Source organism: Hylaeus anthracinus, unplaced genomic scaffold (genome assembly GCF_026225885.1).
Source record: "Hylaeus anthracinus isolate JK02 unplaced genomic scaffold, UHH_iyHylAnth1.0_haploid 11997, whole genome shotgun sequence".
NCBI lineage: Eukaryota > Metazoa > Arthropoda > Insecta > Hymenoptera > Colletidae > Hylaeus > Hylaeus anthracinus.
Genome location: NW_026534344.1, coordinates 2,539,490 through 2,561,498, shown reverse-complemented (window position 1 = coordinate 2,561,498; position 22,009 = coordinate 2,539,490). Strand labels below are relative to the sequence as shown.

Below are 22,009 nucleotides of genomic sequence, written 5' to 3'. Positions count from 1 at the left end.
AATAGGAATTATCATGCTTCGTTGTAGGTCCACTAGGCGAGCCATCGATAAGCTAACTAACTCTTCTACTCTATCTTAGATGAAATTACTTTACAGACTCTGGAACGAAACGTCACAACCTCTTTTACCTTCGAAACTAGTAGAGACTCATTTTCCTTACTCGACGTCTGACCCAACACGGGTCGCAACTCCTTCCCCCAAGGGCTGATCTTTCCTTCTCCCGCGTATACATGGAGATTCGTTGTGCAAATAAATAAACGCGAATCGTGGGCCCCGTGATCGCTTCCCGTGCAATCTGTCGTCCCTTTTCCTCGACGTTCTCGCGAATATTAATTCTGCTTGGATGATGTTCGGTGACATCGCGAAAGATATTCCACTTTGAAACCGATAAAGAAAAAGTAGGTCGTCTACAGACGACGTACGTATACGTTTCGCGTTGGATCGTCAGATGGAATGGCGAAATGTAAGCGGGATGTTTGTCGCAAAGAACTAGTTCCAGCACAAAGAAGGAACGGTTTCACGGGGAATCGTATGTCGATGGAGAGTAGCACTTGCGAAGCGTTGTAGAGAAACATACCCTCGATAAATGTGAAAGCAGAAACGCTTCGTGTACTGGGTGTCCCGTTTATCTTGGATCCCATCGATACCTTCGTCATTTATTATGGTTCGAAATTACGAATCGATCCAGTCACAAACGGCCTATGCAGGGTGTCCCGCAACGAGTGGTGCAACGGAATAGAATGCTGTTCTTGGTTAAAAAATAAATTAAGAACATGGAATAGAATTTTGTCGAGAAAATTGTTCGCACCACGAAAAATTGTTATTGCACCACGGATCGCTGGATACTCTGTATGTAGCGTGAATTTGCACGATGAACGAACCTTTCTACCAAGGAGAGAAAGAAGGAACGATACATAATTCAATGTTCTTCTCGCTCCGTCATCCCTCGGTTGTTCAGGTATTCGAGAAAGGTGACAGAATTCCGTTTATTGCACGCACAATAGAAGCTTGAACCATTCTGATTACACGCTTGTCTCCGTACTTGAAGAGACTGTTCAGAACGATAGAGTACATTAGAATAGGAGGAAACGAACGTTTCGCGAAAGTTTTTGGAATCGTTACGACAACTTGAATCTTTCCTTGGTGATTTTTGTGCTTAAGGGCCGCGCATTGTTTTTGAACGGAGACTGCATGCGAGCTAATCTGCGGAACAACGCTTTTGCACTAATACTCAACTTTGAACAAATTATACGACATTCGAATAAATTTTGAAACTAATAAAAACATGTTAAACTCCACTGAGATTTTCCTCCTCGTTTGAATTCCATATATTTTAATTGCACAAACTTTCAAACTTTCAAACTTCTTTCTCGAGACTGCTACTTGAGATCCCAGATGAAACGGTTGACGCGAAATCACTCTGATTGTCACCGTGACGTCGGACCGTATTACTATCCTGCAAGAGCTTTCGAACATAGTTGGCGCATTCCTGACATATTAATTGCCATTCGGTACACTAGACTGCACGCGTATCCCCCGAGCCCCTTGACAAGTTCGGACAAGTCCCTGACAGGAGTGCATACACGCACACGCCTAAGCTTCGCACGACAAATTGCACGTTTCACCTCGACGGTTCGGAATGCAACGACCGTCGGCATAAATAGAATCGATGGACCAATTCGACGTCCAATGGCGATCGTGTTCTGCGAACAATTTTCGTTTTAGTTTTGATTGCGCATTACCAAGTTCATTGTTTATCTGTCGTATGAAGTAACTGTAAAGGCGTTTTATATTTTTCATCGTTACTCTAATCACATTTTGCCCCATCTCTGCATTCAACCTCGCACAGGTAGGCATTATTTTAGAGGATAATTGATTTTCGTCTTGCTCAGACTCTTAAAGTCGAAGACGTCCCCTAAGAGGAGGATGACCACCTGCACAGGTGCACGCCCCGTATACTTTCCATTGTGAGTTTTCACTTAGTCTTCCAGTCGCGCGTGCCCGTGTAGCACGCGAAAACACGCGATACGAATTATTCGCTTAGAATTATACGTGAAAGTTACGCTCCCACGAGAAAGATGCGCAATGCTCCTCCTTCCTCACCTGCAATTGACGTAGCACCTGCTTTCGCTTCTGCGTTACGCTTCGATTCGCCGTATCGGCGCGAATGTCAGTTAACGCCACGCAACTAAAGGATCGCGCGACTCGACTTGGCCTCTTCTTCGAATTAGGAATGCGCCGAGGTACCGTAGCGTTTAGCAGCCAGCCAGACCTGGAGCCGGACGGTCCCAGGAGGAGTCTCGCGGACATATACAAGCTCCATCGACGAAGGGAAACGGAGGGACCGAACCGTTTGGGCGTTTTTCAGCGACTCTTCGGTCTGTTCGGCAGTCGTCCTAACAGCAGAAAAACCTCGACCGCGTCGTTCACGGGTGAGGATACAATTAATCTCCGCAAAAGATCGATGAAACAATACTTTCCGACACGTCATGGTCAATACCGCTCACTAGATTCGAGTAATTGTAAAGTAGTGGCAGAAAGATCGTTTGTGAGACTTAATTAACCTTCAGAAATGCAGATGACGAGTATGCTGCTCCAGAGTCGCGTACGGTCGTAGAGAGTTAGCCCCATTATGTCGTTTAAAATCAAGTTAACCAGTTTCCATTAGGAGATCCTATACAGTGCGTGACTTGAGAGCGATTAGCTTCAATGTAATCCCACAGGAGTAGCGTCAGCACTGCGGGTTCACATGGGCTACATCGCTGGTCTGGTGCCGGGCACGAAAGCCGCATCAACCTGTCAGGTTAACGCTCAAGGCACACGTCCACCTCATCCCCGGTGCGGCTCAGGACCAATAATTAGTATTACTAGCGAAGAAGATCGCAGATTAAGCCTGGGGCTGCGCCGTAAAGAGTGCAGCGAGCCGAGAGTCAATTTCAGCCTACCGCCCAGTAAGTAGACGCGGACTAATCATTTTCCATGATTATTCTATCGGGTGTGAAGGGAAGGTAGGAAGCGCTAAAACAGAATTCTTAATATCTGAAACGTACAAATTTTCAGAACAATTTTATTACCCTTTCTTATCGATGCATACATACCTCGAGTCTTTTTCTCGTTATACCATGCACCGAGAGGAAAGGATAACGAACCTTCCCTAAAACAATTCACAATTCAAATTAAAGTGAAGCAATACACACGAGGAGATGCGTTTCTTGCAGAAGCCAGCACCAGCCAAACATCCTCGAGGGAAAAGATCCGAGGATCGCCTCGATTTCCCCATCGGATAGTGCCAGCGAACAGCCTGAATGCCATCGCCCCGGGATCGTCGATCTCGCAGTCCCATCGATGGCACTCGATGGAGGATGCAAGAAAAACGAAAGTGGCTCAACTCCCTCGTGGCTCGTCGTGCAGCCCCAGCTGCGACGTGTGGGCCACTCGCGAAGTTGGGATTCCATTAAGCGAACTGGGGAATAGTGTACGCAGGAAAAAATCACCGGAGTCGTTAGCCTTGCCAACCACCACGGAGTCTGACACTTGTCCCGACGATCCGAGACTCGATAACGATTCGAAGGAGGCCTGCGCAGAGGATGACGTCCATGGGAGACCGGGTCTCGCTGAATCGGAGTTGAAAACCACCGGGAGGGCTTCCTCTCCGTCGTCCTCGCCGACCAATGCCAGGATGTCCAACTGCGCGAATGATGCGTCGTCCTCTGGACGCCAGTCTCGTTCCGAATCCGTGATTGAGATCGCTCAACCGGATACAAGTACAAACGTTGTTCGGGAGCTGGATGACTCTGGGCCGTCGAATTCTCCGGGTCTTACGAATCCGGAAACGGATCCTCCGGAAGGGGCGGATCATCGTGCAAACGAGTCGCGCGATGATTGATCAACTGCCGTGTAGAGTGAAACTATAAATCGCATGCGACTTCCTGCTGTGGAGTACAGTGGCTCGCAATCAAAATCGGCCACCTGCTGATTTTGGAATCATGATATGCGCAAGTACTTGTGGTACATCGTAATGTAAATGTTCTAAAATCACCGTGCGACTGGTGGACTGCGAGTTACGGGACTCTCTCTTCTCCCACTGCAATTGTCAACTTCCAAAAATGTAATTCCAGTCGAGACGAAACGATCCATCCTCGACTAACCTTTAAGAATAGTAAATGATACAAAAAAAAAGAGCAGAGGCAAATTTCCAAAGAACACGACACCTGAATGTGTAACCGGTCGACGCGTTGCATTTTTCTCCGTGGAAAGAATCGTGCGCTCCTCTTTGCACGCGACAATCTTCTGTAATCGTGTCCACGTCGTGCAGGATCTAGCTCAAATTGTCCGCGCGATGCTTCAGCGCGAAGTCGAAGAACTAATCGTTGTTTAAAATCCAATCGTGTGTGTTCCTTAGTAATTGTGCCAAAAAGACAAGAATCCAGGACCCGTAACAGTATACAGCTGATCGACTTTATGGATTATGGAGGGACCAAAGTACCAAGTTCTTCTCTTCGTTGCCCTGTAATTTATTTTTAATCGACGATGAAAGTTCGTAAATGTTACTCGTTGATGTGTCTAACCGCGGGTGCAGCTGCTCCAAAACTGCACTGTTCATTGTTCGCAGCATCGTTCCATATAATTGTACAATTACAAACTGCGCCAAGTCGTGGAAAGCGAGCTGAGAGCAGGGCTGGGACTATTCGAACAGCGATATTCGATTAGCACGTTTTCAACAACTTATTACAAACTTATAAAATGTATGAATTCGCAAACTTTTACAACTTTTTCATGCATTTATTACAAACCTATAAAACCAAAAAAGAAAGATTTGAGCTCAAGTCGATTCGTTGAAAACCATTTCATGCATTGTATAAGTTTATAATATATGTATAAAAGTGTTGGACAAATTGGTATTCGCTCATTTTATGAGTTTATAGTAAATGTATGAAGAGGTATGCAACAAATATTTACAAGAAAATAATTCGAATACGAGCAGTTCTAGGAAAAGTTCAAGCCCTAGCTGGGAGTACTCTTACAGGTCCAACGTTAAAGTGTTCAGTGCCCCAAAACCCTTCCTTCAGTACCTGCACTCGGTGTAATAACAAAAATATTTCTTCGTATTACAAAAACCATGGGTAAAGAGAATGTCGATAACTTCTGTAAATGTTGGATGCGAGATGTACTGATATTTTGATGGCGACGCGCATTAAAGTACATATACGTATATAAATATGTAGATATTTAACGAAATAAGCGCGCAAACGTTTCCTCGTTTCGTACCTCGAATATCTCTCGATGTGTCAATCATTGAACCGCTAATTACTAAGCAATAATGTTTGTCGGTGCAATTAAAGATGGTGTAATAAAGATAAATATATATTCTACGCGTTTGTCATAAATGATTATTGAGATTAGAATATTCAGAATATTTTATTTTTGCCTATCTTTAGGTACAACGATGCATACGTATTGATAGAGTACAAAAAAGTTTAGTTTAAATCTTTTTAAAACGGAATAATTATTTACATTTACACTATCCTGCGATTGTAATTGCAGGAGTTTATGGATATGAAGGACACGATAGATACGGAACTGCTATTCTCGTCGACTATAAAATATTTAATACACCTCTAGGCTGCTAAAATTGCAAATGATTGAAGAATTAATGATTCAACGCCCTGTATTATAAAATAACTAGAGACATATATTTGGAATATACATTAACGAAGCAGTTATAACGAAATAAACTATACATTTGTTTACGATTACTTGAACGTATGTACAAGAGGCATTTATGTGTCATGTGTTGTCTAAAAGAAATTGATTCGCCCATTAAACTGAGTGTTCGCGGAAATTCAACTTGATTTCCGGTACAGGCGATTAATTCTATTCTCCCCTTCCCCCGATGCCATAAAACGACTAACGGTTTCTTACTAGTTTTCGCTATAAAGCCACAACAAAATTTTTTAAATCACAGATTCATGTTCGTATTTAAAACTGGAAATCACTAACTATTAGAACTCCCTATTTCACGTGACATGGATTCACGACCACAGATGGGCAAAATTTTATTCGAATGATAATTATCGAACAAAAACATAACATTTTTTATTTGCTAACTATATGCAATTAATTGTTCAGAGAAACTTTTCCAGATTGGTCATTTTTATTGAACAAAAAAAAATAATGCATAAAAATTTGCTTCTTCTTCGTATAAGATTATTGCCCGTCCCTGACGAATACACGGGTAGACGATAAGCGCCTGTTATTTCACGTGGATTTAACCCCTCGAAATATTGGGGTAATCGATGAAATAAATAAAAAATAAATAAACAACGCTCACAATTTTGTATAGGAAAAAGGACACTTCTAACTTTTAGAAGTAGCACCACAAAATTGTCTCAAAATGACTATTTATTCATACCGAACAAAATAATTAGAGTTCGTAAAACATTAATCCTCCATGTTACCTTTCGAAAATAAAATTGTTTCCCGATTACTTGTACGCTCGCCTCGCGATTAAAAAGGGATAAATAATACTGTCTACCCGTGTTCGTTGCGATGATTTTCACGGTTTTCATCGATTCTACTAATGTGATATTTTCAGGCCGTCTCTGGCTCCAACAATCATGCTGTCTCCATTAGCTACATGGTTGCCTGAAAAGATAGAAAATCGATATCAGTACAATTTTTCTTGCTACATTCAAAACAAATATAGCATACGCCGGGTGGACAAAAAGACATTCAGAGCAATGACTACCAGAAGAGAGTCTTCAATGTTAAGATTTAAAGCGATCTTTAAAGGAAGCAGGGAAAGGACGAGCACAACAACAACACTCTCAATAACAGGAACTTACAGTGATTTTGTCCAATATAGTTATAGTCGGCTTATCCTTTCGAACAGGTTCGTTGGGACTCGATTTATCCGACGACGATTTTCTATCATCATCGGTTTCGCTTTTCTTTTCAGAACTTTTCAAAGCGTTCCGTGCTTCTATCCTCTTTCGATTCAGGAACGCCATCCCGTGAACTCTCAGGTGCTTGTCCACCGCGGCTTTGTCCTCAAAAACAGCCATGCACACGTGACACTGATTTGCCTCGATAGTCTTTCCGGTAATCTCGAAATCGTCGTTGCTCTCAGGGGCGTAGGACGTGTTTCTGGCCATGTAAGCGATGGGATCCTCTATTCCATGGAAAGCTTTCAGGTGCATCTGCAGACTGGGCGCGACCACGAAGTTGTCACCGCATTCCAAGCAGATCAAATAACGTCCTCTGATCCTGTGATAGTTGGCAATGTGCTCCCTCAGGTTTGCCATGTCCGAGCACCGCTGATCGCATTTCTTGCACCTGAATTTACCTTCGCTGTCCTCTGCCGTCAACTGCTTCACGCACAGACCTAAACCAGCGGCTGTGTTCTTCCCCTCTCGATACTTCTTGGGAGTCCAGCGTCGTCTCCTCTTCGAATTGGAAGATCCGTTCTCCGACTTGCGTTTCTTACTGGTCAACAAGTCTTTGTAGCCACCGTTGATGAACTCTGGCGACATTCGTAGCAACCTCGACGTAACTACCGACAGTTTGCACTCCCCGAAGTGTCTTCTCTGGAAATGACTATTCAACACGGACCAGGACGTGTTTATCAGCTCGCCGCACAAATGGCACGTAAAGTCGACGACATCCTTGGAATTGTTTGGCCCGTTCAGAGCGATCCGCTGAGGGAACTGGACCAATTTTTGATAACGAGACGACGACGTTACTCGCCCCCCCTTCGACGCTGGTCCAGGTTTCCTGATTCGATTCGACTCGATGATGTGCTGAGGAATTCTAGCCAGGGGTGGTGGTCTCGACATCATCACGTGCTGAGGACTGTTCTGTTTCTGTGCTTGCCTGGTCGATGCTTTGTTCCCTGAGCTCCGATTCGTATCTGCGCCCGACTGCTGATCTTCGTTATTAAATTTAAAAGTGGAATCAACGCTCAACTTGTCCATATCCGCGTTAATAGCTTCGATGCTCGACTCGCTACCGGGGCCGTCGTCGAGTTTCGTTTTCGTCGTAGCGTTTGCCTGTACCTTTCGACTCCCGCTTCCTTTCGTCGCGCTAGGTGATTTCTTCTTATTTCCATATTTCTTTATAATTCCTTTGTAACTCTGGGGAATGTCAAACCGTTGTTCTACCATCGACTTAACGTCGAGTATCTTGGGCAACATTCTGGAGTGATGGGAGTCGTCGACGGTCGCCAATAATTCGTCCGCTTCTTGAGGACCGCGCTCGAACACCTCGGACGTGATGGTTCTGGTGTTGATAATTTTAGGCACGATTGTACCGTCTTCGCAAGGTGTCTCGTAAGCGTTCGTGAATTTTTCTGAACTTTGATTTTTCTGCAAACTCGACGCTACGTCGTCTGGCAAAATGTTGGACAGTACGTCGCTGCTTATGATCTCCTTCAGTCGCGACAGATGCTCGCTTTGCAGGTGAGACATTATCCGTTTCGCCTCCACGTTCACGAATGTGCAGAACGGGCACTTGAACCATATCAGACGTTGAACGACCAAATGTTTCTCCATGTGGAGCATGTAGTCCTCGCAGCGCACGATGCAATGGCCAAGCTTGCACAATACCAGCCTAATCGGGTGTTCTTCGTCTGCGTCCGGGTGCTTTGCTTTGCGGTGTTTCGCGTACTCGGCGTACGATGGCAAAACGATGTAACACTTGTCACAGGCTATCTTGTTATGGCTGTGCATGATAGCGAAATGTCTGGCGACAGACTCCATGTCTTGGAAACCGTTTACCTCGCAAATCTTGCAACCGAGGATACGCTTCTTCAGAGTGTGGAAGCAGCTGCTCCACGTATGGATTTCCAACGCTTTGAACGTGTTGAATCTGCGATAACAATCAGGGCACAGGTACGGTTTCTCTTTGTCGTGAAACGTTTGATGAGCCACGAAACGCGTCGAGTTGCCTTGATAGGTGTGACACTTTTCGCAAACGTGTCTGTAACAAGAACAATAAACATCGTTCTTCGCAGGCTTCGAAAAGCCTGGAATGTAAAACTTGGGCTTTGTGATTTTATTACAAGACTTGCAAAGGGATTTCTCCGCGGTTCGCGCCAATTCGTTTTCCCATTCGTTCAATGGTGGATCGCTGGAGGTCGTGTCGACGAGCTGTTTGTCGCATTTGTCGATGCAATGCTTCAGCACGTGTCGCAAGATGGTAACAGCTTTCAAGTTTTCCATGATTATGTTGTCAGCTACGAAATCCATCACGCTTAATATCTCGTCGTGAATTTGCTGCAGATGCTCGTATCTTTTTTTTAATTCCGAATGGGACAAATGGAAGAATTCGTTCAGCATGTCGTGTTTACATTTCGTAATCATCGTAGTTGTATCGACGATGGTGTAGATCGGTTTCTGATTGTGGTATTTTATATGTAAATACAAGTTCTCGTCGTCACCTTTGTGGAACGATAAATTCTCGAACGAATCGCTGGCGATACGCGTATGTAGCTTACTTTTAGAATCAGCAGATTCAGCTTTCAAATGTGCGGTGTCGATTTTTAACGTAGTCTTTGACTTCTTCGACTGGATCTCACAACTAGAACTGCTGGATAATTCTGAAGGTGACGGTGATGGGGTTAAGGGTGAGACATCAGTATGAAGAGAATTCACTCTTTCCGGAGTCGGGATATTTTCCAATTCCGTGGAACTTAAAGGTATTAACGGTGGAATACCGTTCATAGATTTCAGTTGAACCGATCCATGCGTCTCTTTCGGAAGCATTTTTATGTTAGACACGACCTTCAAATTTGTATCAGTACCTGATGATTGTTTAATGATATACTTTCGCCCATTCTGGAACAGGACTTTATTCGTCAAAAGTGATACATGTTTTGTATTAGACTCGTTTTGAATTTTCGAAATATCCTTATCCGTATTTTTGTTTGATACCTCGTCCGTCGTTTTTAACGGTACCATTTTAGCTTGCAAGGTTTTCATGCCATTTTCATGGCTTGTCTCGGATACTAATTGAATTACCTTCTTAGACGGTAATTCCTGTTTATTATGAACAGTAACGTTATTTGAATCTTGTCCTATAAAAACAATCTTCTTACCGTTCAGAATATGAGGTGGCAACTGAGTAATAATTGTATTAATATCAATATGCTTTGAGCTTTGAAACGTGACGATCTTTTGACCGGAATTAACAGTTAACGTATGTACATTTTGTTTCGATTTATCTAACTCATTCTTGCACGTGTCCGTTTTTGTTGCACTAGAAGTACTGGATTGCGTCGTAGTCGATACATTTGCGTTTAATACACTTGTAGAGGTTACCTTGCTAGCTTTATCTACTTTTACTATATTGCTTTTAGTAACTACCTTAATTGGTATTGCAACCTTATCAGATTTACGCACTATACTTTTCCACAATCGTTTATCGGTTGGACTCTTAGTAGAATCTTTTGTATTGAGTTTCGGTGTTATCATAGTATTACCGTACGACATAATTACGTCAGATGAAATGGAATTCAAATTTGTCGCGTTAATCGTTTTAGATTGATTAGTTGCCAATCTAGCAGACTGAAGAGCTGCAAAAGAATCTTGAGCAGATCTCACGAAAACTGTTGTATGTTTCTTTGTGCCATTATGTACTGAAATCTCAGGTTCAAAATTTTTCGATGCAGGTCCACAATCTACGAAAGCAATGTCATTTACAGTACAAGGATTGTCTTCATTTTCAACTGCGCTTTCATCGGAAACAGACATTGCTGTATCAACAGAGGGTGAACTTTTTCTCTTGTCAGTATTCTCTAAAGAATCAATGATTTGAATTTCAGGGTGCGCATTGCCATTGCTGGATGCTGAGTCGCGGGAATGCACAATAGAGACCTGCTCTTCTATTGGTATATCTAAAGGTTTAAAATAATATCGACCTTTATAACCTCTAAGAATATGTACTACGTGATCGCCACTATCTTCTGTTTCATTAGCAGTTATCTGCCACCAATTTTTATCAATTCCTTTACTTTTTAACCAATCCATTATATGAACTTTCATCAAGAATGCATGTTCCATCAAGGCTTCACATGTTATATCCATTTCAGAACTCCAATCATTAGTCATAGTTGCTGGTAATGGCATTAACATTAGATCACCCATGTGTACATATGTTACAGAATGGGCTTTCAAATGTGCAAAGAATTGACACTGATTATAAAAAACTCTAATTGCTCTATACTTATAGTTTTTATTTAAGCCTTTGCTTTGCAAATAATCGCGTTTACTATGATCCAATTGTGAGCATTCTGAACATAATAAGCCAACAGTGGAATTATGTGTACAAACAGTCATAAAACAATGCTCACACCAATATCCCAATATCCAACTTTTGCGTGCAAGATGATCATCCAAACTGCTTCGAAAGTGGAAGCTGATACAAAAAAATCTTTTGTATTAAATATACTCAAATCTAAAGTTATGTTTATATATTACATTAATTATGTAATATACATTAGTCAGTTACAAAAACTGACAAATATGTCAATTTAATGAAACTTACCAGTCTTTGCACTGTGTACACATGTATAATGTTTCATGGTCTGAAACATTTTCTCTCAAAGATGGGGGTGGTTCTGGTGGCACGTATGGTGGTGCCTTTGTTAAAAACACAGCATTTCTCACTGCTGTGTAATACTTCACACCCCACCTAGTTTCAATTCTCCGATTTTTTCGTAGACTTGGCATGAGATTCTGTTTATTACATATCACAGTATCCTAAAGATACGATCCATGAGCATCGAATTGATACTTTAATATTCACAAGTGTAGATACACTTCCAATGTAAACTGTGTTTACATTACCCCACGATTATTTGTAATAATATGTTCAAAGGCAGTGAAACAGTATTACTTCTAGTGACACAGCAATAAGATGTCCTCTACAAACATTTAACAAACACTCTTTGATGACATACAATGAATATACTATAACACTGTAGAATTAGATGATACTATACAATATCTGTCGACGGTCGTCTCAACGATTCACACCCTTAATTATATTTATTGTATATGTCTCTTGTATCATGCAATGTATCAATAAAAGTCAAGACAACATTGTTAATCAGAAAACCACCATATTCAGCCATGATATGTTTTGCTGTTTGTACCTTATCGGTAAAACAGACTGTACGGTGCTGCCGTTGCGGAGAATAGTTGAACTAACGTTAAGAGATCCAAAACTATCTTATACAAAAAGTATTAATTGTTTTGTAACAACTTCTGTAACATGGTTTTCTATACCGTTGACTAATGTTTGTTATTTTATGTTACTACAATCAATTATAGAAATTACAATGTCTTCATCAATGTTGGATATAGTTACAGACACTCAAGCCATACTGGAATAACTATGTTTAAGCACTTTTCTTGATATAGAATCCTGCAAACATGTAGAAAAGTTATTAAGTGTAAAAACATGAACTGTTAAATATCATTTTGTTATGACTGAATATCATATATGCACTATCAGATTTAATTAAAACTTTTCTTCGATCAAAACTTATATAATACACATTGTACTCAAACACTTAGCTACTTCTTATTAACATAAGAAGTTAAATTCTATATTGAAGAGATTATTCAAATAGAAACTAATGCATGTTTATGTTAACTATATGTCATATTGCTACATATATTTAAAATTTAGAGTATAATAGTATATATATTATTCTTTGATAAAAGAGAAAATACTGCAATTATGAACGCATAATATGACATTTTTTGATATTAATGATGTTATAATTGCAGTGTATTTTAATATCTTAGTTAATACGAATAAGATGTTCCAAATAATATTCAAATACCATTAATGTATGATTGTAATGGTATAAATCTATAGATCAATAATAGTTTCCTCAAAAAGAGAGCCTGCATAGCAGCATACCAATGATATATGTATAATATTTTCCATCACAAAAGGATTACCTGCCTCACAAGATTCTTTGAACAGTAGCATTACACACTAACTATTACTATGTTTATTAATTTTAAATAAAGCACATTACACTTACAAATGTTTTTTGTGCATATAGACTTTCATACATCATTAGCAATGTATTCTATATTGCTGTTTATTATGTTTTTTGAAGTATAATATCTGTTTGGTGCTTCTAACCTCGTCTATTCATTGCTAGTTATCTTTAAAGGTTATATAGTTGACTACACTGGGAGTCCCTAGCAAACAGGTTCTCGACAATTCTGGACCAAATGTTCCATCCTGGGAAACCTGGGATATTTTGTTGAACTAACTATAAGTTCTGCTATCTAGACACTTTATATACAGAGGATGATAAATTCACTAAGAAGACTACGATAAGCTGAGGTAAGTTGCGCAATTGTATAGAACATGTCGGTTCATGAATTTAATCCATTTACTGGCCGTTTAAAACAATCCACCAGCACTCGACCTCTTTATCCATTAGTGAGTAAATATCTCCATTGAAGTTCGTGTCGAATCCGTTGTAAAACATAAGTACTACTGAGTGTTTCAGTAAAATTAAAATGTAAAGTTTGTCGAAAGTACTTTCCTAAATCTTTCATAATCGTTTATATTTTCCTTATGTATTGTAATAGTAATTTATTCTTTGATACATTCTATTAATTGTGAAACAAGTATTCATCTTTACCAAATGTCTGGGTTCTCATAGAAATCGTAACAATTTCAAAAGAATAAAGTTTTACATGTTTATATAACATCTAATATCAGAGCATAACAGGTTGCAAAAGCAATGATTATTGTAGCATTTCATACAATGAAATTAAACAGTTTATGTGATGAACATATAGTTTGTATAATTAATATTTATTACCTAGTAACAAAAATGTTTTACAAGATTATTGTTTCTATTTTAGTCACCTCGTCCACTACAAAGTGCAGAACCACCAGTCATAATGTACGATACAATTTTAACTAAACCAGTAAAGGTAGAATCACTTAGCAGTGGAAAATTTTCCACATTATCCCCAAAAATAGCAGAACTTCAAAAAAAATTTCAGGTATGAATCACAATTATCTAGTCTTAATAGTATATTAATGTAAAAATATTTTACAGGCTGATATGTCAAAACCTGTCTACCTGATGGGTGGAATGAAAGATAAAATACTGTTTCGTCTTACTGTTGTTGCTACTGCTGTGGCTTTTGCAACTAATATGTATTACATTTTTAAAGGTACACGGCAATAAATTTATGGAGCAAGTTTGTAACATAGATACATCTAGAATGATAATTTATTTACAATGTATGATAACTTCAAGGAAGTCTTGAAGTCTTTACAAATAAATCATTAAAACTATTAATGAGTTTTATTCCATATTATTATCTCCATCCCCCAAAATTTTTTTCAAACAAATCCAAAATTCAATAAAATCTTGGAACATGAACATGATAGACAACATACAGAGTAGATCCTCTCCAAGAAGTAAAGTAGTTAAGTCATCTGGTGTTGAGCAAGTCAAACTATTCTTAAAGCTAATTTTACATGAGAGTTCACTAGATGTATATCATGTACAAGTGTTGCCATAAGTTACTGTAGCTAGTCTTATCCAGTCTTATCGCACAGTATCACATGTTAAAATGGTGTTTCTAGAATGTTGGTGATAGCTTTATGATTGTATCGTATGTTATACAAAGTTGAAATTATTGTCAACACTGAAAACCTTTCAAAATGTTATTTCAATTTTGCAAACTATGTTGTAACAACGTTGACTCAACATTTATAAAGTTTTCAAGGCATTATGTAGGTATACACATTTTTTGTATATTTTTCCCGCTATATCATAAACTAACCTACTATACATTATAGGCAAGAGCGTTAGTTAACAAGAAACAAAGAGAAATACAAACAAAAGATGATGTAGAAGAAAAAAACAAAACTATGGTACCAATAATAAAGTGCAAAAGGAAATCCTTCAATTTCTACAAAGGTCAAACTTACTCAAAACATGAGAAGATATTATTAGCTAGTAAAGGATGGCAGCATCGTCTATCTAAAGGAGATTATTTTTTCATATATCCTGATGACAATGTATTATGCATTTGCAATAGTGATTCATTGCTATAAAATATATTCTCTAACTGTAACTTTTTTTGTAGGAAGTTAAAGTTGAAGAAAGCAAAGAATTAGATTTTGGAACATTTAATGATTTTAATTTAGAGCCTTCTATATATGATAGTTTACAAAATACAGAGTTTAAAAAACCTTTACAAATTCAGCACTTGGCAATACCAAAAATTCTTGAAGGTCATAATATAGTTTTAGCAGCTGAAACAGGTTGTGGAAAAACATTAGCTTATCTTTTGCCAATGATCCATCGAATTTTGCAGTGGAAACAGATTACATACAGAGACAAAAACTGTCCACTAGGCTTAATTGTGACACCTACTAGAGAATTAGCAGTACAAATTGCGGTTCGTAATAATACATAAGCCTGATTCCTATATTTACATGGTAACAGTGTTTAAACAATGTATTTTGCTTCTTTTAGCTAGAGGCAATCAAACTATGTAAACCTCTTGGTGTTCAAATAAAAATGATCACTGGTGGAAATACAATGAAAATAATGCAAGATCCTCCAGTTGACTATGTGGACATCCTTGTTGGTAGTTTTGGAGTCCTTAGTAAATTAACTACGTTTCATGTTTATAAACTCGACTTTGTGAGATTCATAGTTTTAGATGAAGCAGATGCCTTGTTTCATTACACTTTCGAAGATAAACTTAAAGTCTTTATGGAAAAATTAGCTGTATGTAAACAAACTGTTGTATCTTACAGTTATTCGTCGAGAAATATTTTATCGTTTGCTTTAATTTATCCAGGTTGGAGACTGTCAAGAAAACGACAAGCAGAAGTTACCTCAAACAGCTCAACTTATTTTAGCTTCTGCCACAATCCCAGCGCGTACGCAACAAGTTTTAAACGATATTGTGAATGTAAATAGCCTAATTTAAATTAATATTATTTTGATGTCATATTGCAGAAGCATGATATTCTGTTGTGTCTTTAGGTAAAGTCATTGCTGTATATACAAACAGAAAAGTTACACAAAATCTTGGTGGAGCAGAAGTTTATGAGGATGGGTAAATCTGATAAACCAGCAGAACTTTTGAAATATATAAAGCCTAAAGCAGCAAGAAATCAGCCTGTAATTGTATTTTGTAATACAAATAGCACTTCTTATTGGCTCTATTTGTTCTTAAACGAATGTGGTATAAAAACTACAATTTTAAATGGCACTATGCCGTTAAGTTTACGGCGAGGCAAATATGGTGAATTTATAAATGGTAAAGTTAATGTATTATCGACGACCAATGCGGGCTCTCGAGGTTTAGACACAGTGATGGCCAATCACGTTTTAAATTACGATTTTCCATTGGATACAGCTTCGTACATTCACAGGTGTGTAATTTAAATCGCTAGCGATGTAAACTTTGTAACTAAAATCAAAATTTTGTACGTTTTGTATAGATGTGGTAGAACTCAGAGAGTAGGTACCAAAGGCAATTGCAGAGTGACTCATTTTATCAGTACAGAATTAGAAGTAGTTTTCGTTCGAAAAATTGAATATTCGGTTAGAAAACAGAAACCTTTGCCCATTGTTGATTTCGGAGACCCATACAAGAACGAAGAAGACATGAAAGCAAAGGATGAAAACGATGCAAATGATACTGAATTTTACGAAGAATTTGAAGAAGAAGTACAAGACATAGACAAAGCAGAACATATTCCATTCTAAAACATACATTTTTGTTACTCAATATAAATAAAAGTACATCGATATAATCATGAGAGTATCCTTTCTGTAATCTTTGCTTTCGCTTATTTTCCTATTCACTTTATCCGTTTAACCTGTACAAAGTTACTGGACTGGAAAACGACTTCGATGAAGCCTTAGCAACGACCCTCGATGGGATCAAAGAATCGACCGAATGTCGTTGCCCTTCAGTCTATTTGATTCTGTTCAAGGTTCACACTTTTTCCTTCATTTAACAAAGATAACTACGACTCCTACAGAATGAAACCGTAGGAGGAAGGAAATCGCGACTCACGCGTGCATGTCCATCCATCCGTTGATCCAATGTTCTCACATGTTTGGCGGCACTCCCACGCTAACCGCCCACGTATCGCAAATAGAACAACTATGGCCCAGACCGTACGTCTAGACCAGTTTATTAGGCGCGTTGTGTTTTAGTGAAATTAAATGTGATTACGCGCGTGGACATTCGTGCCTCCCTACAAAGGGTGTGCCGCCAATCGTGTCGCCACGATGCTCCTGAGGATAACACTCTGCGTGTACGGAAATAAAGGTGGACAATATTTTCTATCGCTAACCGAAACGTGCGAATTACTAAAGAAAAATCGACCATACCAGCTTTCTGATCCAAAAGCAATGAAAGTAAATACATAAACACACAAAAAACCGATGCCTTTTCATTGTTTACTACACTTTTTTCTATTAAGAATTTTCGCTCCCTCTACGCTGAGAAACACTGCTTGCAGAGATCAAACAATCATCTCGTTGCAGTCCGTCGGGTAGTTTACAAAGAGACGTTACAAGATACGACTAGTAACAGAAAGTGCATCACGTAATATTTCATCCTTTCCCGGAAGATGTTACAAAAATTTATACGAAAACATGACGGTTAGCCAGGAGTGAAGACAATGAAAATAGACTAATTAACGTGGGTAGTTGCGTGACATGTAAGACGGGGGTATTTTGGACGTAGATACGAAAGCAATGCGGGAACCCATGCCTTGAGAGAACAAAGATCTTATCTGGGCCAACTCTGACTCGTGCCACACGCGTAGTTTCTGGGGAATGCGCACCCTCGTTTAGACGTTGGACGAGAGATACCTTTGAAATATGCCTTTGATTCCGTTATCTCGAAAGGAAACCGTGACTGGACACAGTTTCCCTTTCAGTAGTCTCTTTTATAATAAAGAAGCACATTACTATAATTCGACCTTAATTCACGTTAAGGATCAGACGCGCGTGACCTGTATACCAAAGGAAATTAATTCATCGAATTACGGTCAGAGGGAATCAAATCATAACGTTCGTCGTAAGAGGGTTAAATTATGTCAAGTCCAAGTTCCAATGAGCCTTCGAACCATACGATTAATATCAATCACTCGAAGCTCTTTTTATACGTATATTCAGCGATGCATCGAGCGAACCTAGAGCTCGTCGTAGTAACGTATCTAGAAACATCCCCTAATTTCATTTAACTCTACGTAAAATTCTACGCGTAACGCTTACACCACGTATTCAAAATGGGAGCGCATTGATATCTCGCATAAAGAAGCGCCAATAGGAACAATATGACTGCCACCCACTCCTAAACGGCACCATTGAAACTAAAAAGTCCCGTACGGCGATCATCGATCAATAATTCCGTTCGATCGCGTCATTATCGCGTCGACTAAATAGAATAAAGAGCTACCTTTCGCTCGAAATCTCCATAATTCGAAGAAACCTCCACACAAAAGCAATACTTGTGCAGGATACTTGCCGCACGCCTGCTTCGCCTGGTTCGACGAGTTCCATTGATCTCGTTTTGCGTACGAAGTCCCGGAGTTGGAGCGTCGAGTAAAAATTCTACACAATACACAATTGTCTCGGTCAAGAATAGCAAGCGGTTTCTCTTGTTGCGAGAACGAAAATAATTCGAGCATCTAATCACTCTAATGCACACGCGCGAACACCTAGGTTTCATCCCGATTCCCGAATCCCGACTGACGCGACAATCGACGGTTCGATATAGCTAGATCGGCGATCTTGAACCGCGACAATCGAAATTGTGGAAAAGCGACGCTTCGAGGGCGGCAACCTGACATTCAAGCGTTTTGGGGTTACGGATACACTGTAAACAAAACAAATCCACGTATTCTTTTGAATCGACGTATCCTCGTGGCGATCGGTGCTACGGTACGTAGTATGGAAGGCACGCGCGTCGGAGCACAGTGGAGGGGGACGTCGGTGAGTAGCCTGCCAGAAGAGAAGTCAGTCGTACCGCGGCGCGCAACCTGTTAGCGTCGTTTCCGTTGTGAACCGCGCGGGCTCCGTTTCGCTTCGACTCTCTCGCACGATTTCTCCATTCAACTGCGCCACTGATAATCCACAATCGTTCACCTCGTCGTTACCATTACTGATTTCGAGATCGGTCGATAATTCTGGACTTCTGGAAAATTGTTACCGATCGACGCAGTCAGGTCCGGGTTGACGAACCCTCCGAAGAGGCGACGTGGTTCCCGTAAAAATGCAGCGCGGCGTTGGAACGTTCGACACATAACCATGCCGTGAATATACGAGCTAAAACACAAAGCCAAATCACTGTCAGCGTTGAGAGGTACCATCGGTCGAGGAACGTAAAATCGAAAGTATACGTACCGTTCGATCGCGACTAAGGGGAATCGAGTTACGAGAAAACGACTCCAATTCTCGAACACGACTAATCGTGTTCTTTGAATTGGAGTTTGTTGCGATGCAACAAACCATTGGACACAAGTGTATATCAACGTGAAATGTAATTGGTGATTCCAATTAACGATTGATGAATAATCAGATTAATTCATTCGTGAAGATTGCCTAGCTGAGGGTACAGGATACGATCACTGATCGATCTAACGGTCGCGAGTGATTATTGCCAACGTTACTCCAAAATAATTACTGGTCGCGTCTGGTGCATACGTGTTCCGGGAATCGAGACAAGGAACGACACGATTAATCGGTCGTTTTGTGCGAGTCCAGTGGTGAAGAGGAAATCGAGGCACGAAGAAACCAAATCGAGATCGAATTTGTGCGCGTTGTGCATGAGTAGTGCTACCGCGCGATTCAGTTTATTTTGTGCTGGCAGAGGGAACCGGAAGCCGCTATATTGGAGAGGAAGCGGGAAAGCGGCGTGCCGCTATTCTGTGTACCCCGGCAGAGGCGATCGTCGCAGCCAGAAAATGTAAGTTTACGTTACTGTTATTCGTCGTATTACTATCGTGGATCGAAATAGAATCGAACTAAACTTCTGCGTCCGTGGAACCACGACTCTCGGTATCCATTGGCGCAGTATTCATTCGAGACGAATTTCAGTTTCTCGCGGTAAATTAATAAACATTCGCTCTCGTAATCATTAGAACGCTTTAGAATAGCTACGAACAGATTGTGGATTTTTATTGAATACTCTCCTGGGTATTGTGCGTGTACGAATATGCACACTAACTGCATGCAATCTAAAATTAATTACATCGAATGTTCCAACTAGTACGTGCTCTTTTTAGAATACGAAACGATACGTTTATCTTAGAACGCCACAGAATTAATTTCTACACCTACACCCGTCCGTGTGAATCGGAGTCAAGTATGTAGAAGACGTTAAAATCGAGATTACTCTATATCCTACCGTGTCTCGTTTCCGAGCTGGTATTCGCAAAATTTAAATTGCAAATTTCCTCGACAGTTTTCGACTATCAACGGTGTTCGTCGATGATCGTTCAACCTCCTCTCCGCTTCATCTCTGCTTCCTTCTCCCAGAAAATGGAGCGAAGTCGACTCTTGGTTGGGAATCCTTTTTCGTGTTTCACAATCGCGTGAAACGAGATTGCGATTAAACGAGACTCGTTTAAGGTCTCCTTCAGGTCCACGGCACGCGTACTTTTCACGACTTGCTTACGAATGAACGAGCAGAACTCGCGATTGACCTTTTCGCGGACATCGTTCACGATTGAAGAGCCTTTTCATCCTTCGGCTACGATCTTGGAATCGTGCGGCGGACTATCCGTGGGGCTCCTTTTACACACCGTCATCGACTACGTGGAATCTTAAAGCCGCAATTTGCACATAATTCATCTTTAATACCGTCCAAACCAGCCGATAATTTCACGTCTTTACGATCGTTTAATCGCCACTCTCGTGTTCCTTTCTAATTAGGGTTACCTGCGGGTACCGTAAGAAAAAGGGCAGGACAGTCCAAAACAGCATTTTTCCACAACTCTTTTATTTTTTTTTATTTTTTTTTTTTTTTTTTTTTTTTTGTTACGCAACAGTTTTCGAGGAAAGCTCGCATTCTCTTTAACTTGATTCCGTAAATTCAGCCACGAATTTCGCGGCACTCGCGTGTCGCTACAGTTTTTCCCCTGGAACGATAACTGGTAATTCGCAATTACGTTTGGACGTAATTTTCGATAAGTGGTCGCGTGGGTCGCCCGTTCCTGCCACCCACGCGATTCTCGAGAGCTAACGAACCGTCGAAGTACGGCGATGATAATTTCGTGAGAATTTCGTCTGCGAGCTAACCCGTCGAAAAATTTTCTGACGATTAAATGGAATCAGTTGTTTCTCGAGTGGCAGGAACGATCGAAAAACAATCGACGTTACTTTTTATGGTAGGCCAGCGGGGATTCGAAATTCGCAAAAATTCGCTGGGCCAATGTATCATCGAAACGCTTCGAGGAGTTATCGAAAACGATATCGGCGGCGCTTTTGACGTAAACGGAAAATGCGTGGGTTGCGAATCGCCTGCGGCTGAACTACTCTTCGATTCAGTGGAAGGGAGAAACCTTTTGGAATCGAAAGGTCATACGTCACTGCACGAATTGCTTATGGAGTCGTGCATTTCGCGTAGAGTAAATTTTGCCAAAATTTTACAGCGTTGATCAATAACAAAAGCACAGCAACGCTTCGAGAATTATATCAGAATTTGATCGTACCGTTCAGATTGATCGATCAGCGAATCAAATGTTGTATATCGAGCAGTCGTAACTGGATGTTCCTTATCCGACTGATAATTTCGTACGTCTCGGACGACACTCCCTGTGACTGTCCGACGGGAGTCGTGTTCTGCGAGTTTTAACAGGAAAAAGGGCCACTCCCGTTGGAAAGAAACGACGTGGAATTCGTGTATCCGAGAGTAGCCGTTACAGGGAGAGAACGCCTTTGTGCATGGCGTACAATGTTATTGTATTCCGGGCACGTATA

General features: G+C 40.4%; 5 protein-coding genes across 6 annotated transcripts in view; 4 read left to right on the top strand and 1 right to left on the bottom strand.

Annotated features, from left to right (window-relative positions):
• Window positions 1-4,813, top strand: part of LOC128889384 (uncharacterized) — a 47,014-nt gene extending 42,201 nt beyond the window's left edge. Inside the window, exons 17-19 of the mRNA XM_054146958.1 lie at window positions 2,232-2,432; window positions 2,724-2,951; window positions 3,219-4,813. Of these exons, the coding sequence (XP_054002933.1) occupies window positions 2,232-2,432; window positions 2,724-2,951; window positions 3,219-3,886 (1,097 nt within the window). The 3' untranslated portion in view covers window positions 3,887-4,813. The remainder of the gene's footprint in view (window positions 1-2,231; window positions 2,433-2,723; window positions 2,952-3,218) is intronic.
• Window positions 1-14,350, top strand: part of LOC128889442 (cytochrome c oxidase subunit 7A1, mitochondrial) — a 345,364-nt gene extending 331,014 nt beyond the window's left edge. The window contains exons 2-4 of one of the 2 annotated variants that reach the window (XM_054147085.1): window positions 13,361-13,464; window positions 13,896-14,039; window positions 14,096-14,350. In XM_054147085.1, the coding sequence (XP_054003060.1) occupies window positions 13,390-13,464; window positions 13,896-14,039; window positions 14,096-14,227 (351 nt within the window). In that variant the 5' untranslated portion in view covers window positions 13,361-13,389 and the 3' untranslated portion in view covers window positions 14,228-14,350. Of the gene's footprint in view, window positions 1-13,344; window positions 13,465-13,895; window positions 14,040-14,095 lie in introns of those variants that run through there. The other variant, XM_054147084.1, reaches the window with a different exon arrangement.
• On the bottom strand, window positions 6,566-13,206 carry LOC128889388 (uncharacterized). Its single transcript, XM_054146974.1, has 4 exons — window positions 13,055-13,206; window positions 11,542-12,423; window positions 6,846-11,412; window positions 6,566-6,645 (listed from the first exon to the last, which is right to left on the bottom strand). Exons 2-4 carry the CDS (start codon window positions 11,724-11,726, stop codon window positions 6,634-6,636), a joined length of 4,764 nt encoding a protein of 1,587 aa, XP_054002949.1. The 5' UTR covers window positions 11,727-12,423; window positions 13,055-13,206; the 3' UTR covers window positions 6,566-6,633.
• A 170-nt stretch (window positions 14,351-14,520) lies between the features above and the next one.
• On the top strand, window positions 14,521-16,832 carry LOC128889410 (probable ATP-dependent RNA helicase DDX28). Its single transcript, XM_054147034.1, has 7 exons — window positions 14,521-14,781; window positions 14,848-15,069; window positions 15,138-15,452; window positions 15,530-15,787; window positions 15,861-15,974; window positions 16,049-16,440; window positions 16,510-16,832. The coding sequence occupies exons 1-7, from the start codon at window positions 14,710-14,712 to the stop codon at window positions 16,775-16,777; spliced, it is 1,641 nt and encodes a 546-aa protein (XP_054003009.1). The 5' UTR covers window positions 14,521-14,709; the 3' UTR covers window positions 16,778-16,832.
• Window positions 16,833-19,042: 2,210 nt separating this feature from the next.
• LOC128889387 (signal-induced proliferation-associated 1-like protein 2) overlaps window positions 19,043-22,009 on the top strand; it is a 46,544-nt gene continuing 43,577 nt past the window's right edge. Inside the window, exon 1 of the mRNA XM_054146972.1 lies at window positions 19,043-19,994. The gene's annotated coding sequence lies outside the window, so the exon portion shown is untranslated. The remainder of the gene's footprint in view (window positions 19,995-22,009) is intronic.